General features: G+C 50.2%; 6 protein-coding genes across 6 annotated transcripts; 4 read left to right on the top strand and 2 right to left on the bottom strand.

Moving 5' to 3' along the window:
• Positions 1-608: 608 nt before the first annotated feature.
• BJY04DRAFT_149751 (uncharacterized protein) lies at positions 609-1,404 on the top strand. Its single transcript, XM_073708864.1, has one exon. The coding sequence runs from the start codon at positions 731-733 to the stop codon at positions 1,172-1,174; it is 444 nt and encodes a 147-aa protein (XP_073565737.1). The 5' UTR covers positions 609-730; the 3' UTR covers positions 1,175-1,404.
• Positions 1,405-1,539: 135 nt separating this feature from the next.
• hmt1 (putative vacuolar ABC heavy metal transporter (Hmt1)) lies at positions 1,540-4,933 on the top strand. Its single transcript, XM_073708865.1, has 3 exons — positions 1,540-2,264; positions 2,327-3,450; positions 3,508-4,933. The coding sequence occupies exons 1-3, from the start codon at positions 1,905-1,907 to the stop codon at positions 4,796-4,798; spliced, it is 2,775 nt and encodes a 924-aa protein (XP_073565738.1). The 5' UTR covers positions 1,540-1,904; the 3' UTR covers positions 4,799-4,933.
• A 258-nt stretch (positions 4,934-5,191) lies between these two features.
• BJY04DRAFT_200800 (Mth938-like domain-containing protein) lies at positions 5,192-6,278 on the top strand. Its single transcript, XM_073712987.1, has 2 exons — positions 5,192-5,923; positions 5,989-6,278. The coding sequence occupies exons 1-2, from the start codon at positions 5,413-5,415 to the stop codon at positions 6,183-6,185; spliced, it is 708 nt and encodes a 235-aa protein (XP_073565739.1). The 5' UTR covers positions 5,192-5,412; the 3' UTR covers positions 6,186-6,278.
• A 92-nt stretch (positions 6,279-6,370) lies between these two features.
• On the top strand, positions 6,371-8,539 carry BJY04DRAFT_200801 (alkaline phosphatase). Its single transcript, XM_073712988.1, has 2 exons — positions 6,371-7,910; positions 7,965-8,539. The coding sequence occupies exons 1-2, from the start codon at positions 6,407-6,409 to the stop codon at positions 8,330-8,332; spliced, it is 1,872 nt and encodes a 623-aa protein (XP_073565740.1). The 5' UTR covers positions 6,371-6,406; the 3' UTR covers positions 8,333-8,539.
• Positions 8,540-9,673: 1,134 nt separating this feature from the next.
• Positions 9,674-11,114, bottom strand: utr2 (putative cell wall glucanase (Utr2); the record flags this gene model as incomplete). The annotated part of the gene is made up of 3 exons (XM_073717725.1): positions 9,674-10,449; positions 10,498-10,935; positions 10,985-11,114. The coding sequence occupies 3 exons, from the start codon at positions 11,112-11,114 to the stop codon at positions 9,674-9,676; spliced, it is 1,344 nt and encodes a 447-aa protein (XP_073565741.1).
• A 2,188-nt stretch (positions 11,115-13,302) lies between these two features.
• BJY04DRAFT_200805 (uncharacterized protein) lies at positions 13,303-15,449 on the bottom strand. Its single transcript, XM_073712989.1, has 5 exons — positions 15,078-15,449; positions 14,907-15,029; positions 13,994-14,840; positions 13,622-13,936; positions 13,303-13,554 (listed from the first exon to the last, which is right to left on the bottom strand). The coding sequence occupies exons 1-4, from the start codon at positions 15,144-15,146 to the stop codon at positions 13,734-13,736; spliced, it is 1,242 nt and encodes a 413-aa protein (XP_073565742.1). The 5' UTR covers positions 15,147-15,449; the 3' UTR covers positions 13,303-13,554; positions 13,622-13,733.
• Positions 15,450-15,783: the final 334 nt, after the last annotated feature.

Below are 15,783 nucleotides of genomic sequence, written 5' to 3' on the forward strand. Positions count from 1 at the left end.
TGCAGCTCCTGACATGAGGGTCTTCAAACTTGCTAGGGGCGGTGTAGTCCAGCATACGTAGAAGGACTCGAGGTTCAAGATTGTCATGTTTTGTCCATCTGACGTGGAGAAAGAATGGACAGCAGGGCCGAGAGCGAATTGGAGAGCTGGAGAGCGTCCAGCACGATCATGAGATTCTCCCTTGTACTATGTATAGAGGTCTCGATTCCCGGTTACTGGGACAGTCTGGAGGCCGGACTCAGCAGGGAGGTTACGCGAAACAGCTTTAGCAGCTCACAGGTGAGGTTTGAGATCATCGGCAGCTCTGGGTCTTCCAGGCGGATCTCGTCGGAAGAGATAGGATTTGGTGCAGAGCTATCTCCGAAGAGGAAAGAGGTTTGATATCCGCTGGAGTACGATGATCTGTCGCAGTGTCGCTGGCAGCAAACACTCCAGCCCAAGTATCAGACCCTATCAAGAGAACTGGAGTAGCCTAGCTTAGTTGGAAATCAAACGAAGCGTCATCTCTATGATTTACAGTCCGTGCTTTGGCAATCTGAGCTTAGCACTGAAGACCAAGTATCTTATATAGTCTGTCTGAGACTCCGAGTAGACATGGTAGTACTCTACTGTACATGAGGTATCAGACTAACGTACATACTAGAGGTGATAGATCTCTATCACATCGATTAAATTCAGAAATGCACAAGCGATTTACCGCCAAAGAAGCAGGAATTAGAAGAAAACCCTGATGCCATTGGGCACTAACGATAAGCCTAGCGCACTCAGCTCCGAGGTACATCGACCATTCAGAAGGATGATCTTCGACAAGATCCTGGGGGGACTGACAAACCGCACAACGAAAGTTTGTTCTTTGGATTTCTTTTCTTTTATTTTCTACTCTTGCTTTTATTTTATTTTTTTATTATCTTTTTATTTTCTTCTCATTATTCTCTTCTCTAGAGACTGTAGTATAACTAAGAAGTACCGCTGCTGTACCAGTGTACCAGGTATAGTATGTTTATATCCTCGAATAAATCCAGCCGAGAAACTGCGAGCAGGAAGACAACCCTTGACAAGCACTCCGGGAAATTCTCACCGTCATGGAGAGAGCCGGAGAGAGTCTTCCTCAAGGATTTATCTTAAAATTGCGACTACAAAAGTTCCTTTGGTAAGAATTGTAACTAGTAATTAATCACAATGGTGTGAGTGCAGAACCGAGCTTCTGGGGCCCAGCTACTGCAAGCTAGTCGAGTCCGGAATCGTTCTGGACACAAGGCCGCTGCAGCACACCGTCATTCTCCTCCATCCATTCTCCATACTCGCCATTTATTTGTATTCCTCCATCGATCCTTTCCTCTCTTTCTTCCCTCTCCCTCTCTTCTTTTACTTCTTCCCCTCCTTCTCTCCGTCTTCATCCCCTCTCATCCTTTTCCCATGTTCATAACACGCTCTTCTCTTGGGTAGTCAGTCCTCCAACTGCCCTTCCTTTCTTTGCCTTCTTAGTACAACCCTTGTATTCACCTTGCGCGTGCCTTGTTTTGTACTATTGCATTCCTCCAATTGCTCTTCTCGCTTTGCAATTCTCACCTTCTTATGATAATCCACCTTTTGGGCCTCTGATACACTCGAGTCCTCGACGCAGAAAAACTAATCTAGAAGTCAAGACCGGGTGCGGAGACGTGCTCTGCTGTCGATCCTTTCGACAACCACAAATTTCGCCGAGACCAGACCACCCTGAATCGTCCATCCCTCCCCCAATCCTTCAGTCCTTTCCGATTCAGTCTTGCCTCGCTTTGAGCCCGGCACTGCTCAGTCTTCCGCCTCATTACTCTTCGGAGGAACGCTGCGGTTGCCGTGTCATGGAAATACTCTGATTGACGGGCCTTGGATATAGCTGGACCCCTGTGCGAAGGAGATCGCCCATGATGCTTCACCGTAACGTCATGCGGAGGTTCTTGGAATCCCTCCGAATTACTTACCCAATCATCCTCCTCCTGATTTTTGCATCAGCTTTCGTGGCCAGTTCGATTCTGACGGCTAGAAATGCAAATCGGAATTCCAGTGCTTCTCAAACTGGCCCCGGAGGCCGTCCGCTTCCGAAACGTTCGAGAAGTACAGTGGCCGTGGTAAAAACGTCTCAAAAGTTTTCTCGAAATGCAAAACTCTGCTTCAGATTACTCTCCTGCGCCATCTTGGTAACTCTGGTGGCGGAGGCTGCCGTGAATGTGGCTCATGTGATGCTTGCCAGATCGGAGCAGTGGTGGTGCGGCCAAGCTGTTGTGGTATGGCACCCTCCCCTGCGGTGTGGGCACATGCATAAACTGCAGTGGCTAATACTCAACAGATCTACGTCGTTGGGTCGTTCTTCGACTACGCCATTATTCTTGTTTCTCTAATAGATACCGATCCGTCGCCAACTTTTGCTCAGTTTGTACCATGGCTCGTAGCCGTTCCTCTCGAAACGGCGATCCTAGGGTTATCCCTTTCTGTGTACTCTCGTCCGCATCATGAGCCAGCGGTTGGTGACCCAATGGGTGGTCACCTGCAAAAAGGCATCACTTTATGGGAAGCCGCGGGGGTGGTTTGCAACAGCGTCCGTCTCTTGATTCTGGTCGTCCTGGTTATGCTCTACACGTGCAGCTCTTTTAGCTCCCCCTCCGTCACACCTAAAGCGGCTCGCTGGCGCGGTGAGAGCCCTTCGGAGACCACGGGACTGCTTCACTCGGGAACAGAAAACGGCCACGCCTATGGGTCAACCAATGGCGTGCCAGGTAACCATCAGGAGTCCAAGCCGGCAGATCCTTGGGTTCGACCGACGACTGTGCCATCCACGAGTTGGTGGGAATACCTCAGCGGGTATTCCTTGTTTTTCCCCTACCTCTGGCCGTCCAAGTCTCGTCGTTTGCAGTTGGTGGTGCTCGTATGCTTCCTCTTGATTGTTCTGCAACGCGTGGTCAACGTTCTTGTTCCTTTTCAGGTGGGTGTGATCACCAGGGCTCTCTCAAAACAGGACGATGAGTTTCAGGTTCCTTGGTTCGACATTTGTCTCTACATTTTCTTTCGATGGCTGCAAGGTAACCAGGGGCTTATCGGGTCTCTACGTTCAAGCCTCTGGATTCCAGTGAGTCAGTATTCGTATATGGAGTTGTCAACGGCTGCGTTCGAGCACGTCCACAGTCTGAGCTTGGACTTCCACCTGGGAAAGAAAACAGGCGAAGTGCTCTCAGCTTTGAGCAAAGGGAGTTCGATCAACACCTTTCTGGAGCAGGTTACCTTTCAGGTGGTTCCTATGTTGGTCGATCTCGGTGTCGCAATCGTCTATTTTTTGGTTGCTCTAGACGCGTACTATGCTCTTGTGGTCACCGTTGTGACGTTTTGCTATCTATACGTAACTATTCGTATGGCCCAGTGGAGGGCGGAGATTCGGAGGAAGATGGTTAATTCATCCCGACAAGAAGATGCTGTGAAGTGAGTATCCGAACAACCCCCTCAACAGTTGGATGTTTGCTCATATGATGCGGTTAGGAACGATTCAATGGTCTCCTATGAAACTGTTAAATACTTCAACGCCGAGGATTACGAGTTTGGAAGGTACCGAGGCGCAGTGGCTGACTACCAGGCGGCCGAGTACCACGTCCTTTTCTCTCTCAACCTGATGAACACTTCGCAAAATACCATTTTCATGCTGGGACTGCTGATTGCCTGCTTCATTGCTGCCTATCAGGTCTCACTTGGCCAACGCGATGTAGGTCAATTCGTCTCACTCCTTACGTATATGGCCCAACTGCAAGGCCCGCTCAACTTTTTTGGAACTTTCTATCGTTCCATTCAATCAGCCCTGATCAACTCGGAGCGGTTGCTGGAGCTTTTCAGAGAGCAGCCTACTGTTGTCGACCGACCCAGCGCCCGACCCCTGCCGGTCTGCAAGGGAGATATCAAGTTCGACAACGTTGACTTCGCCTATGACGCTCGTAAACCAGCGTTGAACGGCCTCACTTTTCATTGCGAGCCTGGAACCACGACGGCACTGGTTGGTGAGTCTGGCGGGGGGAAGTCAACTGTCTTCCGTCTGCTCTTTCGATTCTATAATGCTGAACGAGGTCGAATCTTGGTCGATGATCATGATGCTGAGAGCATCACCATTGACTCCCTACGAAGACACATTGGAGTGGTGCCTCAGGACACCGTTCTGTTCAACGAAACTCTGATGTACAATCTGAAATACGCTAATCCTAATGCCACTGACGAGGATGTCTATGAGGCATGCCGAGCCGCGAGCATCCATGACAAAATTGAGTCATTCCCAGATGGGTACAACACCAAAGTTGGGGAGCGTGGTCTACGACTCAGTGGTGGGGAGAAACAGCGGGTCGCCATTGCTCGGACTATTCTCAAGAACCCGCGGATCATTCTCCTAGATGAAGCCACCGCTGCACTCGACACTGAAACAGAAGAGCACATCCAGAGTGCTCTAGCCACCCTTTCCCGCGGCCGTACGATGCTTGTCATCGCACATCGACTGAGTACCATCACGACGGCGGATCGTATCCTGGTCCTTAGCGAAGGTCAAGTTGCAGAAAGTGGAACACATGATCAGCTGCTCGCAATGAAGGGCCGGTACGCAAGCATGTGGCGAAAGCAAATTCGCGCGCAGAGGGCAGCAGCAGAAGCTCAAGTGCTGCAAGACCGAGCCCAGAGATTGCGCAGTGCATCTACTTCGGCCGCCGCGGACGATAGCTCCAGCCAGTCCGATGAGGACCGGAACAGCAACCGTGGCACAAACACAAACCGACAAGCACAATTTCATCATTCTTAGGTGCCCATCTTCAGTTGCCTGTCGATAAGGTATCGACAAGACTGACGATACCATGCTTACGCATCATCATTTATGACACAAAAAACGAGTTAGAATGGTGGGAGGAACACTGCTCTTGTAGAATCGAGCGGGAATTAGTCTTTGGCGACGTTGCTCTGCTTTTCTTGTTTTTTGCTTTCCAGGTCAAAAGGTGCTCTGGGGTTTGATATACGACTTGTATGACGTTTTCATCTGATACGGGACTCTTGCAGCAAGAGACTGTGGGCTCTTTAGACTAGTTGCGCTTGGAAATATTGCGGTATTGTGATTTCCGTAGCATAGTATCCACTAATTCTCAGGAAGTTGTTGATGCTACATGAATGAGACAAAACAATCCAGTACATTGTACAAGAACATACCGTGACAACTTGCCTTGGCGGTTTTCCTGCATTTTCATTGCGCGGCCGTTCATTGGTCCAAGCTTTGAACCTGGCGCCTCAGGCTTTGAACTTTTGAGCTCTCATCATATCATCTCCGCGCCGGTGTTCCCCAAAGCTCGCATCTTCTCGTCTTGTTCGAACTGCCATCTATTCATAGCGACCAGATAGAAGGTATTCGCTTTCTGTATTCTAAACATGCATCCACCCTCCCTTCAGCTCCTTCGAGTTCTCCGAACCTCCATCTCCCCCAGCACAGCCAAAGCTGCCCTACCTATCTGCGCAAACCTCACCCACATCCAGCCCTTTCCTCCACGCCGCAATAACAGCAGTAACAATGGGCCTGCTCATGCTCGCGCATCGCGAATGGTCTCCCGCGCCCACCCCTCGAAACCACGCAGCCACGACCGTGGCCCTGCCTCAAAAGAAGACACACAGACCGATTTCGCCGCACTCAATGTTCTCGGCAACATTCCTACACCAACAACCGCGATCGACGCCTGTCTAGATACCGGGTTCCATCTAGACAATGGGGTTAAGATTACTGGTGGTGATGGGGTGTTGCTTGTTGGTGGTGAGGCTTTTACATGGCGGCCTTGGCTGGTTGGGAAGAATGGAAAGGAGAAGAATGGGATGATCAATGCGAAGGGTCAGTTTGAGGTGGATGAGCAAGCTTGGGGGATTTTGGATCTTGTGTGGCCTCGTCCGGGTACGTCACTCTCACTTCAAATATCCTCTGTCTGAGGCTAGTACACTGACATGTTGCGGTGATAGACCTGCTGGTTCTCGGGATGGGGAAGTCGATTCACCCCATCTCCCCGGAGACGAGGAAGCATATAAACTCACTGGGTATTCGGGTTGAGGTGGTGGATACGAGGAATGCAGCTGCTCAGTTTAACCTGCTTGCGACTGAACGCGGAGTGTCCGAGATTGCGGCTGCTATGATTCCTATCGGGTGGAAGGGGAGGTGAGGTGCCTTGGACAAACTCAACGCTATATCTGTATTATATTATGTCTGTACCTATAACAAATTCAACTCTTGACAACCATCGTAACCCCGAAGCTTTGAACAGGGCTGATATCAGAGTGGGTCCCGTGCCAAGCATTTCAGTCAGCGAAACCCCCAGCTCTGAGCCTCACTCAACCTCCGCTTGCCCCAACTTCCTCCATCTCGTTGCATTCACTCTCCACAATGCCACGAGACGAGCCTCTGCTGGCGAGACGCCTATCGTCCGAGCAGTCTTCTATCCGAAATGATGAGGAGGAAGACGCATTGCTGACCGGCGAGCGAACCCGCCGCACCGAACGCCGCCGCGGGTGGGGATTCTGGCGAGAGGTTGGCCTCTTCGTCTGGGCGCTTATCGCGACCATCGCCGTGATTGTCATCGCAGTCGTCTACCAGCATGAAACAAGTCGGCGACAGGGCCACGAGAAAGAGTCATGGGGCCCAGGCGGAAAGCCAACCGGAAAACGCAACCTGATCTTCATGGTATCTGATGGAATGGGCCCAACCAGTCTTAGCATGACTCGCAATTTCAAGCAGCACACACAGGGCCTCCCGATCGACGACATCCTCGTGTTGGACAAACACATCCTTGGCACGTCGCGGACGAGATCTAGTTCGAGCTTGGTGACCGATTCGGCGGCCGGAGCGACGGCATTCTCGTGCGGGTTTAAAAGTTACAACGGCGCTATCTCTGTGCTTCCGGATCATTCGCCGTGTGGAACAGTCCTCGAGGCGGCGTCTCTGGCGGGTTACAAGACTGGACTGGTGGTGACAACGCGTATCACTGATGCTACGCCGGCTTGCTTCGCGTCACACGTAAACCTCCGACAGTACGAAGACCAGATTGCGGAGCAGGAAATTGGTGAGCATCCGCTAGGTCGGGTGGTGGATCTGATCATGGGTGGTGGTCGGTGTCATTTCTTGCCTAATACAACGGAGGGGAGCTGCCGTGCAGATGACCGGGACCTCGTCTCGATTGCAAAGGACAAGGGGTTCAGCTATATCCACGACCGGAAGGGGTTTGATTCCCTAAACGGAGGGACAGAAGGCAGTCTACCATTGCTTGGACTCTTTGCAGACACGGATATTCCCTACGAACTCGACCGCCGCTCCCAGGATGATGTCTATCCTTCGCTTGAAGAGATGGCGCGTGCCGCCCTCAAAATTCTCAGCGCCGCCACCGAAGACAGTGAGCAGGGATTCTTCTTGATGATCGAGGGCTCCCGCATCGACCATGCCGGCCACGGCAACGATCCAGCCGCCCAGGTCAACGAAGTCCTCGCTTACGACAAGGCATTTGCCGCAGTTCTCGAGTTTTTGGAAAAGGACTCCACACCTGGAGTCCTAGTCGGCACATCCGACCACGAAACTGGTGGCCTCGCCATCGCCCGCCAGCTTCACATCACCTATCCAGAATATCTCTGGCTTCCCGGTGTGCTCGCGAATGCCAGCCACTCCGCGGAGTTCGCTGCCAATGAGCTCATCGAGTACCTCAACCAGGAACCGGAGAAGAAGGCTCGCGAGGCCTACACCCGCGACCTCCTTAAGAAGGCTCTCGGCGTGGAAGACCCCTCCGACCAGGAAATCGACGATCTGATTAACGTCGACAACCCAATTCCTCCATCGTATGTATTCGCCGACATTATCAGTCGTAGAGCCCAAATTGGCTGGTCCACACATGGTCACTCTGGTTAGCCATCCCTCATACTGCATTTTGTTTGCATTTCACTGACAAAGTTAACAGGCGTCGACGTAAACATCTATGCCTCTTCCTCAAAAGATGCCTGGCCCCTCCAAGGAAATCACGAAAACACCGAAGTCGGCGAATTTCTCGCCAACTACCTCGACCTCGACATTGGAGCCATCACAAAGCGTCTTCAGGAGTCTGAGTTCTGGACTTCCTCCTCTTCTTCTGCTAGCGCCGAAGCCGGAGCCGACTTTGAGCCAAGCGAAAGCGAGGTCCAGAAGAGCAAGAGCTTCACTTGGCTCGGTGATCCACTTGGTAATAATGTCCGCACCGAGGGGTTTGATTCTTACCATGGAGATTTCAAGAAGAGAGATGTTGTTGGTGTCGCGGGGGTTGAGGAGTGCGGGTGTGGAGCTGTTCACTAGATCAAGTCAAGGTTACTCTTGTGTCTGTCATATTAAGAGCAAAGCATTATCTCTGAGTGAAAGTACAAGTACGGTTTTGAGATTCGGGTGTGTTTTGGGGCATGCTATTCCATCTACTTCTGTGCTTCATTTCCAGCTAAATCACGTCATATACATGTATCTATAGCATCAACATGAAATATACAAAATGAACAATTCGATACTCAGCACATCTGAGCCTAGTCACATCAAAACGACTAATTTGTTCGCCGACGGATAAAAATATAAAGCGAGGGGTGCCGTATATATAGCCCTTTATCCCGCCGTCCATACGCAAGCCTAGCCACCTCTATTCACCGATCTCTTTTGACCCCAACACTCAGAAGATCATACCCTTTCGTCTCCCGAGGCTTAATAAGCCTCTTTCAATGATCTTTGACACCATGCGAAACCTCAATTGTGATCCAGTAACCACGTGGCATAAGGTTAACTCCAACCGTGGTGGTAGTTCTAGGTTACAACCCACCTAGATCCATAGCAGCTATATATAAACTTGTATTTCCGCCGTAGAACCGGGTTGAATTAGCAGAGTTTAGACTACTTGAAACACTAACTACGTATGAGAAGCTGCCTGGATTCTGATCCAGCAACCACGTGGCATAGAGTTGACTTCAGTTCAACCCTTATGCGCGTGGTAAGTTATGGTTACAATCTAGACATTAACTTTGTCAACTCCTTTCCAACCTATTGAATCAACGGGTAGGGCAGGAGTTTTTCGGGCCTACAAGGAAACCATGTAAAGTCTACAAGCACGGAATTAGGGTTAGCACACACACGCACTAACTATACTATACCATCAAGTACACTGATTTACACTCCAAGAGATACTAAAGCGTACCAAAAGCAACAGCTCCAAAACAATCATTCGATATACATACATGAAACAGCGATGCAATGCATACATGCCGACCTCACTTGGAGAAACAAAGACCAAAACAGAACAACATGAGGAGGGCGGGTATTATAGAGGGTGGAACCGACCCGGGGTCCTTTAGGAGCAATACGAGTCGGCGCGAAGTTGGGTGCGCAGTCATGAGAATAGAACATCAGACATCCGTGTCAAGGGTCAAGCAATGGACATGGAAAGGAAGAAAGAAGAATAGTTCACTGGTACCGATGGGATAGCAGGATTGGCGGATGAGCCAGGTATAGAACATAAGGTAACAAAGATGATACGGCGGAAATCGTATATTTAAGTTGCAGCCACGCAATATGCTGTTTGTGCAGAGGCCAAGATGGTGTAGGAAGAAATAAATAAGTAATATCCAAGAAAAGGCGAAGGGAAAAGGATGGCGAGATTGTTCACAGAGTGATCAGGACCACAATCGCAACCAAGACGGCGAAGAAGGAACCCTTCAGGACGCGCTCATTTGGCGAGGCGGCAGCGTTATCGGGATTTGCGCTGTCATCGCCTCCATCGCCCTGGTTGAAGGTGCCAGGTTCGTTGGTGCTTGATGAGTCCTCGCCAGAGCTGGTGCCGCTACCGCTGCCGGTGGAGCTTCCAGGGTTCTGGCCACTACCTCCATGGTTCTGAGGGACCGTAGAGTTGGTGAGGCTGCCAGTGGAGTTTCCGGCGTTGCTCTCGGTATTGTTACCGCCGAGATCCATGTCGAGACCAGTGGCACCGAGGGAAGCAAGGACAGTCTTGTTGTTGGTGATCTCGACGGAGCTCTCCACACCCTTGTTGTCCTTGAAGTCGTATGAGACATCGCCATGAACGTTGGTATCAGAAGGCGGATCGTAACATTGCACGGTGATGTTGCGGAAGGAGGCGGAGTAGTAGCCCTGGTTCTTGATGTCCTCGGAGTTCCAGTCGATCTCACCACCAGCCCACTCAATGGTTCCCTGGGCGTTGCTGGCTTGACCGGCAGGCCAAAGAGAAATCTGCATGCGGGATGGGGTCTGGGGGTACTCGTAGCGGTTGGCAGTCTCGTTCCATGTGTCCTTCTTGGTCAGAGTGCGAGTAACCTTGCCGTCGATGATCCAGTCGATCTTCTCGGGGCTCCAGTCGATTTCGTAGCGGTGCCATTCCGAGAAGGTGTCACCACTGGCAACCTCGGACTTGCCGCCGTTCTCGTCTAACCAGGTTAGTGGATAGCTAATCGAGGGAGAAAGCTATGACTTACAGTTCAAGATACCCTGGAAGTACCAGTTGGTCTCGACGACAGACAGATCAGCACCAACCCACTCGTAATCAATCTCATCCTTGGTGTCACCGAGAAGAATAAAGGCTGTGACGACACCCTTTCCACGCGAACTCTTGACATCGGCGCCGATCTTGCCATACCAGACGTAGTGGTTGTTGGAGAAGAGCGAGCCGGTACTCTCCTTGGGCATAGTTAGGACGAGGTTTCCATCTTCAAGCTCGGGGTACCCGGTGTAGACCCAGTCGGACTCGGTAGCGTTTCCAAGGTACTCGTTGTTCGGCGCGGACTTGTCGAGGTTATCCCAGGAGTAAGACTTGCTCTGGCAGACAGGCATCGGGGCGCAAGAATCAAGAGAAAAGGACATTAGGGGATCGCATCCGCCAAGACAGTAAGCGCCGGTACCACATTGTCCGTAAACTAGGATAACATGAGCGGGTGCAACAGTGACACATAGCATCGGACGTACCGGAACAGCAAGGGTACTTCTCAGGACAGTGCTCATCGAGACTGCAATTCGGGGGGGTGAAGTCGTCGTCTTGGGCGACAACTCCGGCCGCTAAGTAGGCGACGAACAAAGCAGAAGTAAGGCGCAACATGGTTGTGGCGCAAGGTATTATTCAGGAAGAAGAATCATATACAAGAAAAAGGGTCTAGGAAGGACGGGTAAAAAGTCAGCTTAAGCCCAAGATCAGGAAATCGTAGGTAATATAAAGGGTGGGTGGGCCTGGACAGGATCGATCTTTTTGAAGGGTTCAAGTGACAAGGCAAGCAGGTGGTGGTTCCTGAGATCCTGATCCACTCCGACTTTCAGGGGAAGGCGACCGAGGGTGGAACAGCCAGGGAAGTCGTGACCGACATGGAGATCGTGGACTCACAAGTTTGATGGTAGGAAGTCGTGTTCCAGATATATAGGCAAAGTAATGCTAGTTATAGTAGGTAGATATGTCGTGTATAGCGCACCAATCAACGAAGGACTGCGGGAAAAGGAGACCTAAATCACCGCTGAGAGAGGGCAGATGGAGGGGAGGGGGAGAGAGGGGTTTGAGCTCTACTCCGGTAGCGATCGAGATGAGGATGAATGGTTGGAAACGGAAGAAGAAACGAATGACCGGATCGAGGAGAAAAGGAGGATAACTTGAGTGGGAGATAGGCAGCATTAAATGGCCGGCCCTGATGATTCTACTACTAGTTAGCAGTTGACGGTTGACGCTTCCGGGGTGTCCACCTGTAATTACAATACGTCCTGCACCACGAACCCTTGGATGATAAGGGTCTGCGAGTAAAATACTGTCCACACCTTCTTATCAGGTCTGGTAACCAGCAAAGGAACAAAGGTTGCATGTCTTACTCTCGACCGCGCTGTTGGCTGCTGGTTCTCCATTTTGCTCCTCTCGTGACTGCTTGCCAACTTTTGCTTTCCAACTGCCCACTTGGAGTTGTCCATTTTTAGTCTCGCCACCGGAGACTGAATTGCGCTTTTAACTGCATTCGACTCCGAATCTACGGAAACATCTCCAAAAGAAAAAAGAAATAAAATAAATAAAATAAAATAAAAAGAAGAAGAAGATTAACGAAAGCCTTATCAGCAGTTCTCTCATCCAGCCAAGGCGTACGGGTAATACCAGTAATACTCTAGTGAACTCTCTCCTCTTAGCCCGGCTAATAATATCCGGCCACACCAGTCCACCACCGCAAGATCAGGGATGGAAAAAGCCCGGCCTTGTCGCTTTAGGCCGCCTAAGCTCTTGGACTCCTGGGCACTTTGTATACCAAATTCCGACTTGAGTACGTAGTACTAGTTAGGGGGTTATACCCCAGAAACGAAATCCCGAGAGTCCGTGACGCAAACCGAGCCAAGTCAGTCAGTCCTTGCTTGGTATCGGCAAGGAATGCCCCCTGCCGCGTGGTAAACAAATCCATTCTTCATAACTTAAACTGCCTAACTATTCTTGCATTTGCGGCGGACCTTGACGTCAAAGGGTTGAATCGACATTCTTGATGATGCCTTTAACTTGGACGCGATCGGATTTACTCCAGACTCCAGTCTCATACTCGTGGTTGTACAGTCTCCACTCCTAATGTGAAGCCATCCGTTCTCGTCAAGAGCCAGCCTCCGCCCCGGGTTTCTACAGATCACAGTGCTACAGACTCAACATGATCGAGTGAACAGACCTGAGGTCAGCATTGACTATTCTCACGATTGAGTGGTGCATTCATCTCTCGCTCAGACGCCACGGCGTTTCCCCTAATGTAAGGAACAGCCCGCCTGAGAACCACCAACAACAACAAAAAGCAAAGTATATTTGGCGTACAAGCTCTCACATTCGGCGCCACAGCGTCTGCAGGATCACCACAGGTTGCTCAGCGGCGTCGCGTGTCTGATTTGCGTTTCGACCAGGCTGAAAAAACGGTTGTTGTGGTACCTTGCTGGTATTCTGGAAGAACATGAGGAACTTTGGTTGTTGTTAATATACTGCGTCTTCACCATTCAGTACCAAGAGTAATAAGGGTCCAGTCATAGTCACTATTACCTATTTCCAGGCAGGCCACCAGTAGGCCAGTGCCTTAGTAGATCTCTCTGCTTACCTTTTTTCAATCGGATCCCTCGATGGTCACACAGAATTCATTCTGTTGCACAGTTACACAGCTTCCGCGGGTTCATGCTGCTGAATGTTAACTACCTACGATCATTACTCCTTAGCTTATACAAGAGACATAACAGCAGGTGACTGAACAAGACTCGCATTTCTATTCTAATCAAACCTCGAAACTAAAACTAAACTGAAACGAAAAGTAACGAGAACAAAAGAAAATGATATCCTGCATTCCACCATAAACAACCTGATATTCACCAAGGTTAAGACCCAGAGAGCTCTTCATTTGGCTGCCATCATCTCCAATTCCAACACTAAATTGATCTAAAGCGCCAATTTCTCAAAAATCTAGGATGAGTCCAGAAAGGATCAGTCCCTCACTCCCTAAAGAGGAACAGCGCTTAAAGGTTTATTTAGGGTGGGAGGTGAGGAGGTTTCAGATCTGTATGGCGACATAGGATCAGTTTAATCAATCACAACACAAGAGGTTCTTTCTTTGTTTATCTCACCTATTGCTTAGTTTTCTCTTTCAAGTTGAGTTTGAACTGCAGTGCAATCTTTTCACCAATCCACAGCAAAGGAAGGCAGTTGATGAGGATTTACTCAGCGTACATCCCGCACCTAGCGAGTAGACCTGCGTGGTATGTACCCACTAAGACCTTGGTAGAGGCGATTGTTCTCCCTCACAAGTGTAAGGGGCTTCTCACAGGGGTCAGAGGAGAAGGTGACCGATAGCTCGCTATATGCACCACCAGCCTCGGCCCAGCGAGTGAACGCTTCCAATACTCTGCGGGCGACAATGGTGCTAGTGAAGACTGCCGTGGCTAGTATATCAGTCAGTTCATGCTCAAAGCATACTACATCATTGACGTTAGACTAACCGTTCCCCGAGTTGAAGACCCAGAGCAAGTCGATGTTACCTGGACCTGCGATTCGGCGGATGTCACTTTTCCACCGATCGGGTGAGACGCCTTCATTGAAGAGCCGTTTTCTCGCGAAGGACAAACGACGGCGCTCGCGACTGGGCTGGTTCATGCGGTGGAGATCCTCGTGCCAGTTGAGGATCTCCACCAGTTCAACATGGTAGCCGGCGCCAAACCGACCGTGTCCGAGGACAGGAATCATGTCTTCGTTGCTCTTCACGAATGCGTGAGCATGGGCCAAATATTGAAACACAAGCCTAGCACGCTGGTTGGTTTCGATTCGAACCTCGAAGAGTGGACCCTCATGAATCCGGGAAGTGATGGAGTTAATCCTATCTTTGGTAACGGGTCCACTGATACGTATGACTCCCGCCTTCTCTTCAGGAAGCTCAACAGGAGCACTAGAAGGAGCGCCCGATGTCACCGTGTTGGTGTTATTAGCTGGGCCTGAGCTAAAGCTCAGGGAAGTCGGCGATACGCCAGGTGTGAGACTATATGCTGCGCTTTGAGGGAGAATAGGAGCGCGTGTATTTGCGCCCGCAGACCATATACTAGATTGCGCAGGTTTAGGCGGAGGCAGAGAGTGCGATGCATGGCTTTCAGCCCCAACAACCTGGGCCCAGCTATCAGGCTGAGCGGGGGCCTGAGTAGGCGCGGGCAGCGGCTGAAACGCCTTGCTCTCGATGGCTTCAGTCTCGGCTTGCTTTGCGCTCACTTTGTTAGAGGTATCTGCAACCTGCTCCTGGGCGGCATGACGAAGGGAAGGTTGGTGAGTCACGGCGCGAGGTTGGCTAGAAGATGTCGTCTAACACAAGATCAGCCCTGGAACTCTTCTCAAACTCAGTCAAACTGAAACTAGACTAATCTTTACCGTATCATCAGTGGTGCTTGTGTCCGTGGGGTTATTATCGGAGACTGCCCAATAGACGGCTACAATCTGGTTGGCAAGCTTTCCAATTTCGTTGGAAGCTTTATGATGTCCTATTCGCTTCAGCTGCAGGCCCGTCAGTATCCTCTTACTACAAGTTTAGCAAGTTCTCACATTCGCGCAGATTGTGCTAAAATGGCCTAAGGCTGAGGCCATGGCATCGTCCATCGAGTTCTGAGACATAATGTTGATGTCACTTGGTTCTGGACTGAAGCATAAGTGTGCTTTGGGGTACGTCTGTGTTCAACATCGACCTTCGTTAGCTAGTCTGTCAAGGTTTCAAGAAGCGAAGGCACAGCAGCCTACACACCTCTGCAGGCTAGACACGTTGGTGTAAGGTGATACTGAAGGGCTGACTGAGGCGGTGATAAGAAAAGTTCGATTGATGGTCCGGTAAGTTGAATAGAAAGCAAGAAGCTTTAGTTAACGGCGTGTGAAAATGTTGCAAGATAAATGTAAGGAAAGAGAGATGAATCAGTAGATGGCAAATAGCAGAGAGGTTTCCAGCAGCCTTCTTGCCTAAATACTTCAAGACAATAAGAGACACCTCTCTAAAGAGTGTACACAGATGCTGCTGGAAAGATGCAAGGCAAAAATGGCTCTCACGCAAAAGAACTCTGATGGCGATGAAGTAACGGAGAAAGTGTGTTAGAAGAAAGAAAGGAGGGTGAACTTGAGAAGAAAAGAAAATGAAGAAGAGGGAGTGAGAGAAAGGTATAAGAAGAAAAACCTGAAAGAAAAACAGATCTTGCTTTAGATTGAAAATCACCAAGTGTTACTGCAGTGTAGCTTAGTATTGAAATTGCTAAACTCACTGTTT

This window comes from Aspergillus karnatakaensis, assembly GCF_047715665.1.
Source record: "Aspergillus karnatakaensis strain CBS 102800 unplaced genomic scaffold BJY04scaffold_74, whole genome shotgun sequence".
Taxonomy (NCBI): domain Eukaryota; kingdom Fungi; phylum Ascomycota; class Eurotiomycetes; order Eurotiales; family Aspergillaceae; genus Aspergillus; species Aspergillus karnatakaensis.

Excerpts from the sequence above, each read along its gene's own strand:
- BJY04DRAFT_149751 (XM_073708864.1), top strand. The coding sequence starts at position 731 with ATGCCATTGGGCACTAACGATAAGCCTAGCGCACTCAGCTCCGAGGTA.
- hmt1 (XM_073708865.1), top strand. The coding sequence starts at position 1,905 with ATGATGCTTCACCGTAACGTCATGCGGAGGTTCTTGGAATCCCTCCGA. Across the intron at positions 2,265-2,326 it reads GGTGCGGCCAAGCTGTTGTG|ATCTACGTCGTTGGGTCGTT; the intron begins GTATGGCACCCT and ends AATACTCAACAG. Across the intron at positions 3,451-3,507 it reads CGACAAGAAGATGCTGTGAA|GAACGATTCAATGGTCTCCT; the intron begins GTGAGTATCCGA and ends TGATGCGGTTAG.
- BJY04DRAFT_200800 (XM_073712987.1), top strand. The coding sequence starts at position 5,413 with ATGCATCCACCCTCCCTTCAGCTCCTTCGAGTTCTCCGAACCTCCATC. Across the intron at positions 5,924-5,988 it reads TCTTGTGTGGCCTCGTCCGG|ACCTGCTGGTTCTCGGGATG; the intron begins GTACGTCACTCT and ends TTGCGGTGATAG.
- BJY04DRAFT_200801 (XM_073712988.1), top strand. The coding sequence starts at position 6,407 with ATGCCACGAGACGAGCCTCTGCTGGCGAGACGCCTATCGTCCGAGCAG. Across the intron at positions 7,911-7,964 it reads GTCCACACATGGTCACTCTG|GCGTCGACGTAAACATCTAT; the intron begins GTTAGCCATCCC and ends CAAAGTTAACAG.
- BJY04DRAFT_200805 (XM_073712989.1), bottom strand. The coding sequence starts at position 15,146 with ATGTCTCAGAACTCGATGGACGATGCCATGGCCTCAGCCTTAGGCCAT. Across the intron at positions 14,841-14,906 it reads CAAGCACCACTGATGATACG|ACGACATCTTCTAGCCAACC; the intron begins GTAAAGATTAGT and ends ATCTTGTGTTAG. Across the intron at positions 13,937-13,993 it reads GGTCTTCAACTCGGGGAACG|CCACGGCAGTCTTCACTAGC; the intron begins GTTAGTCTAACG and ends CTGATATACTAG.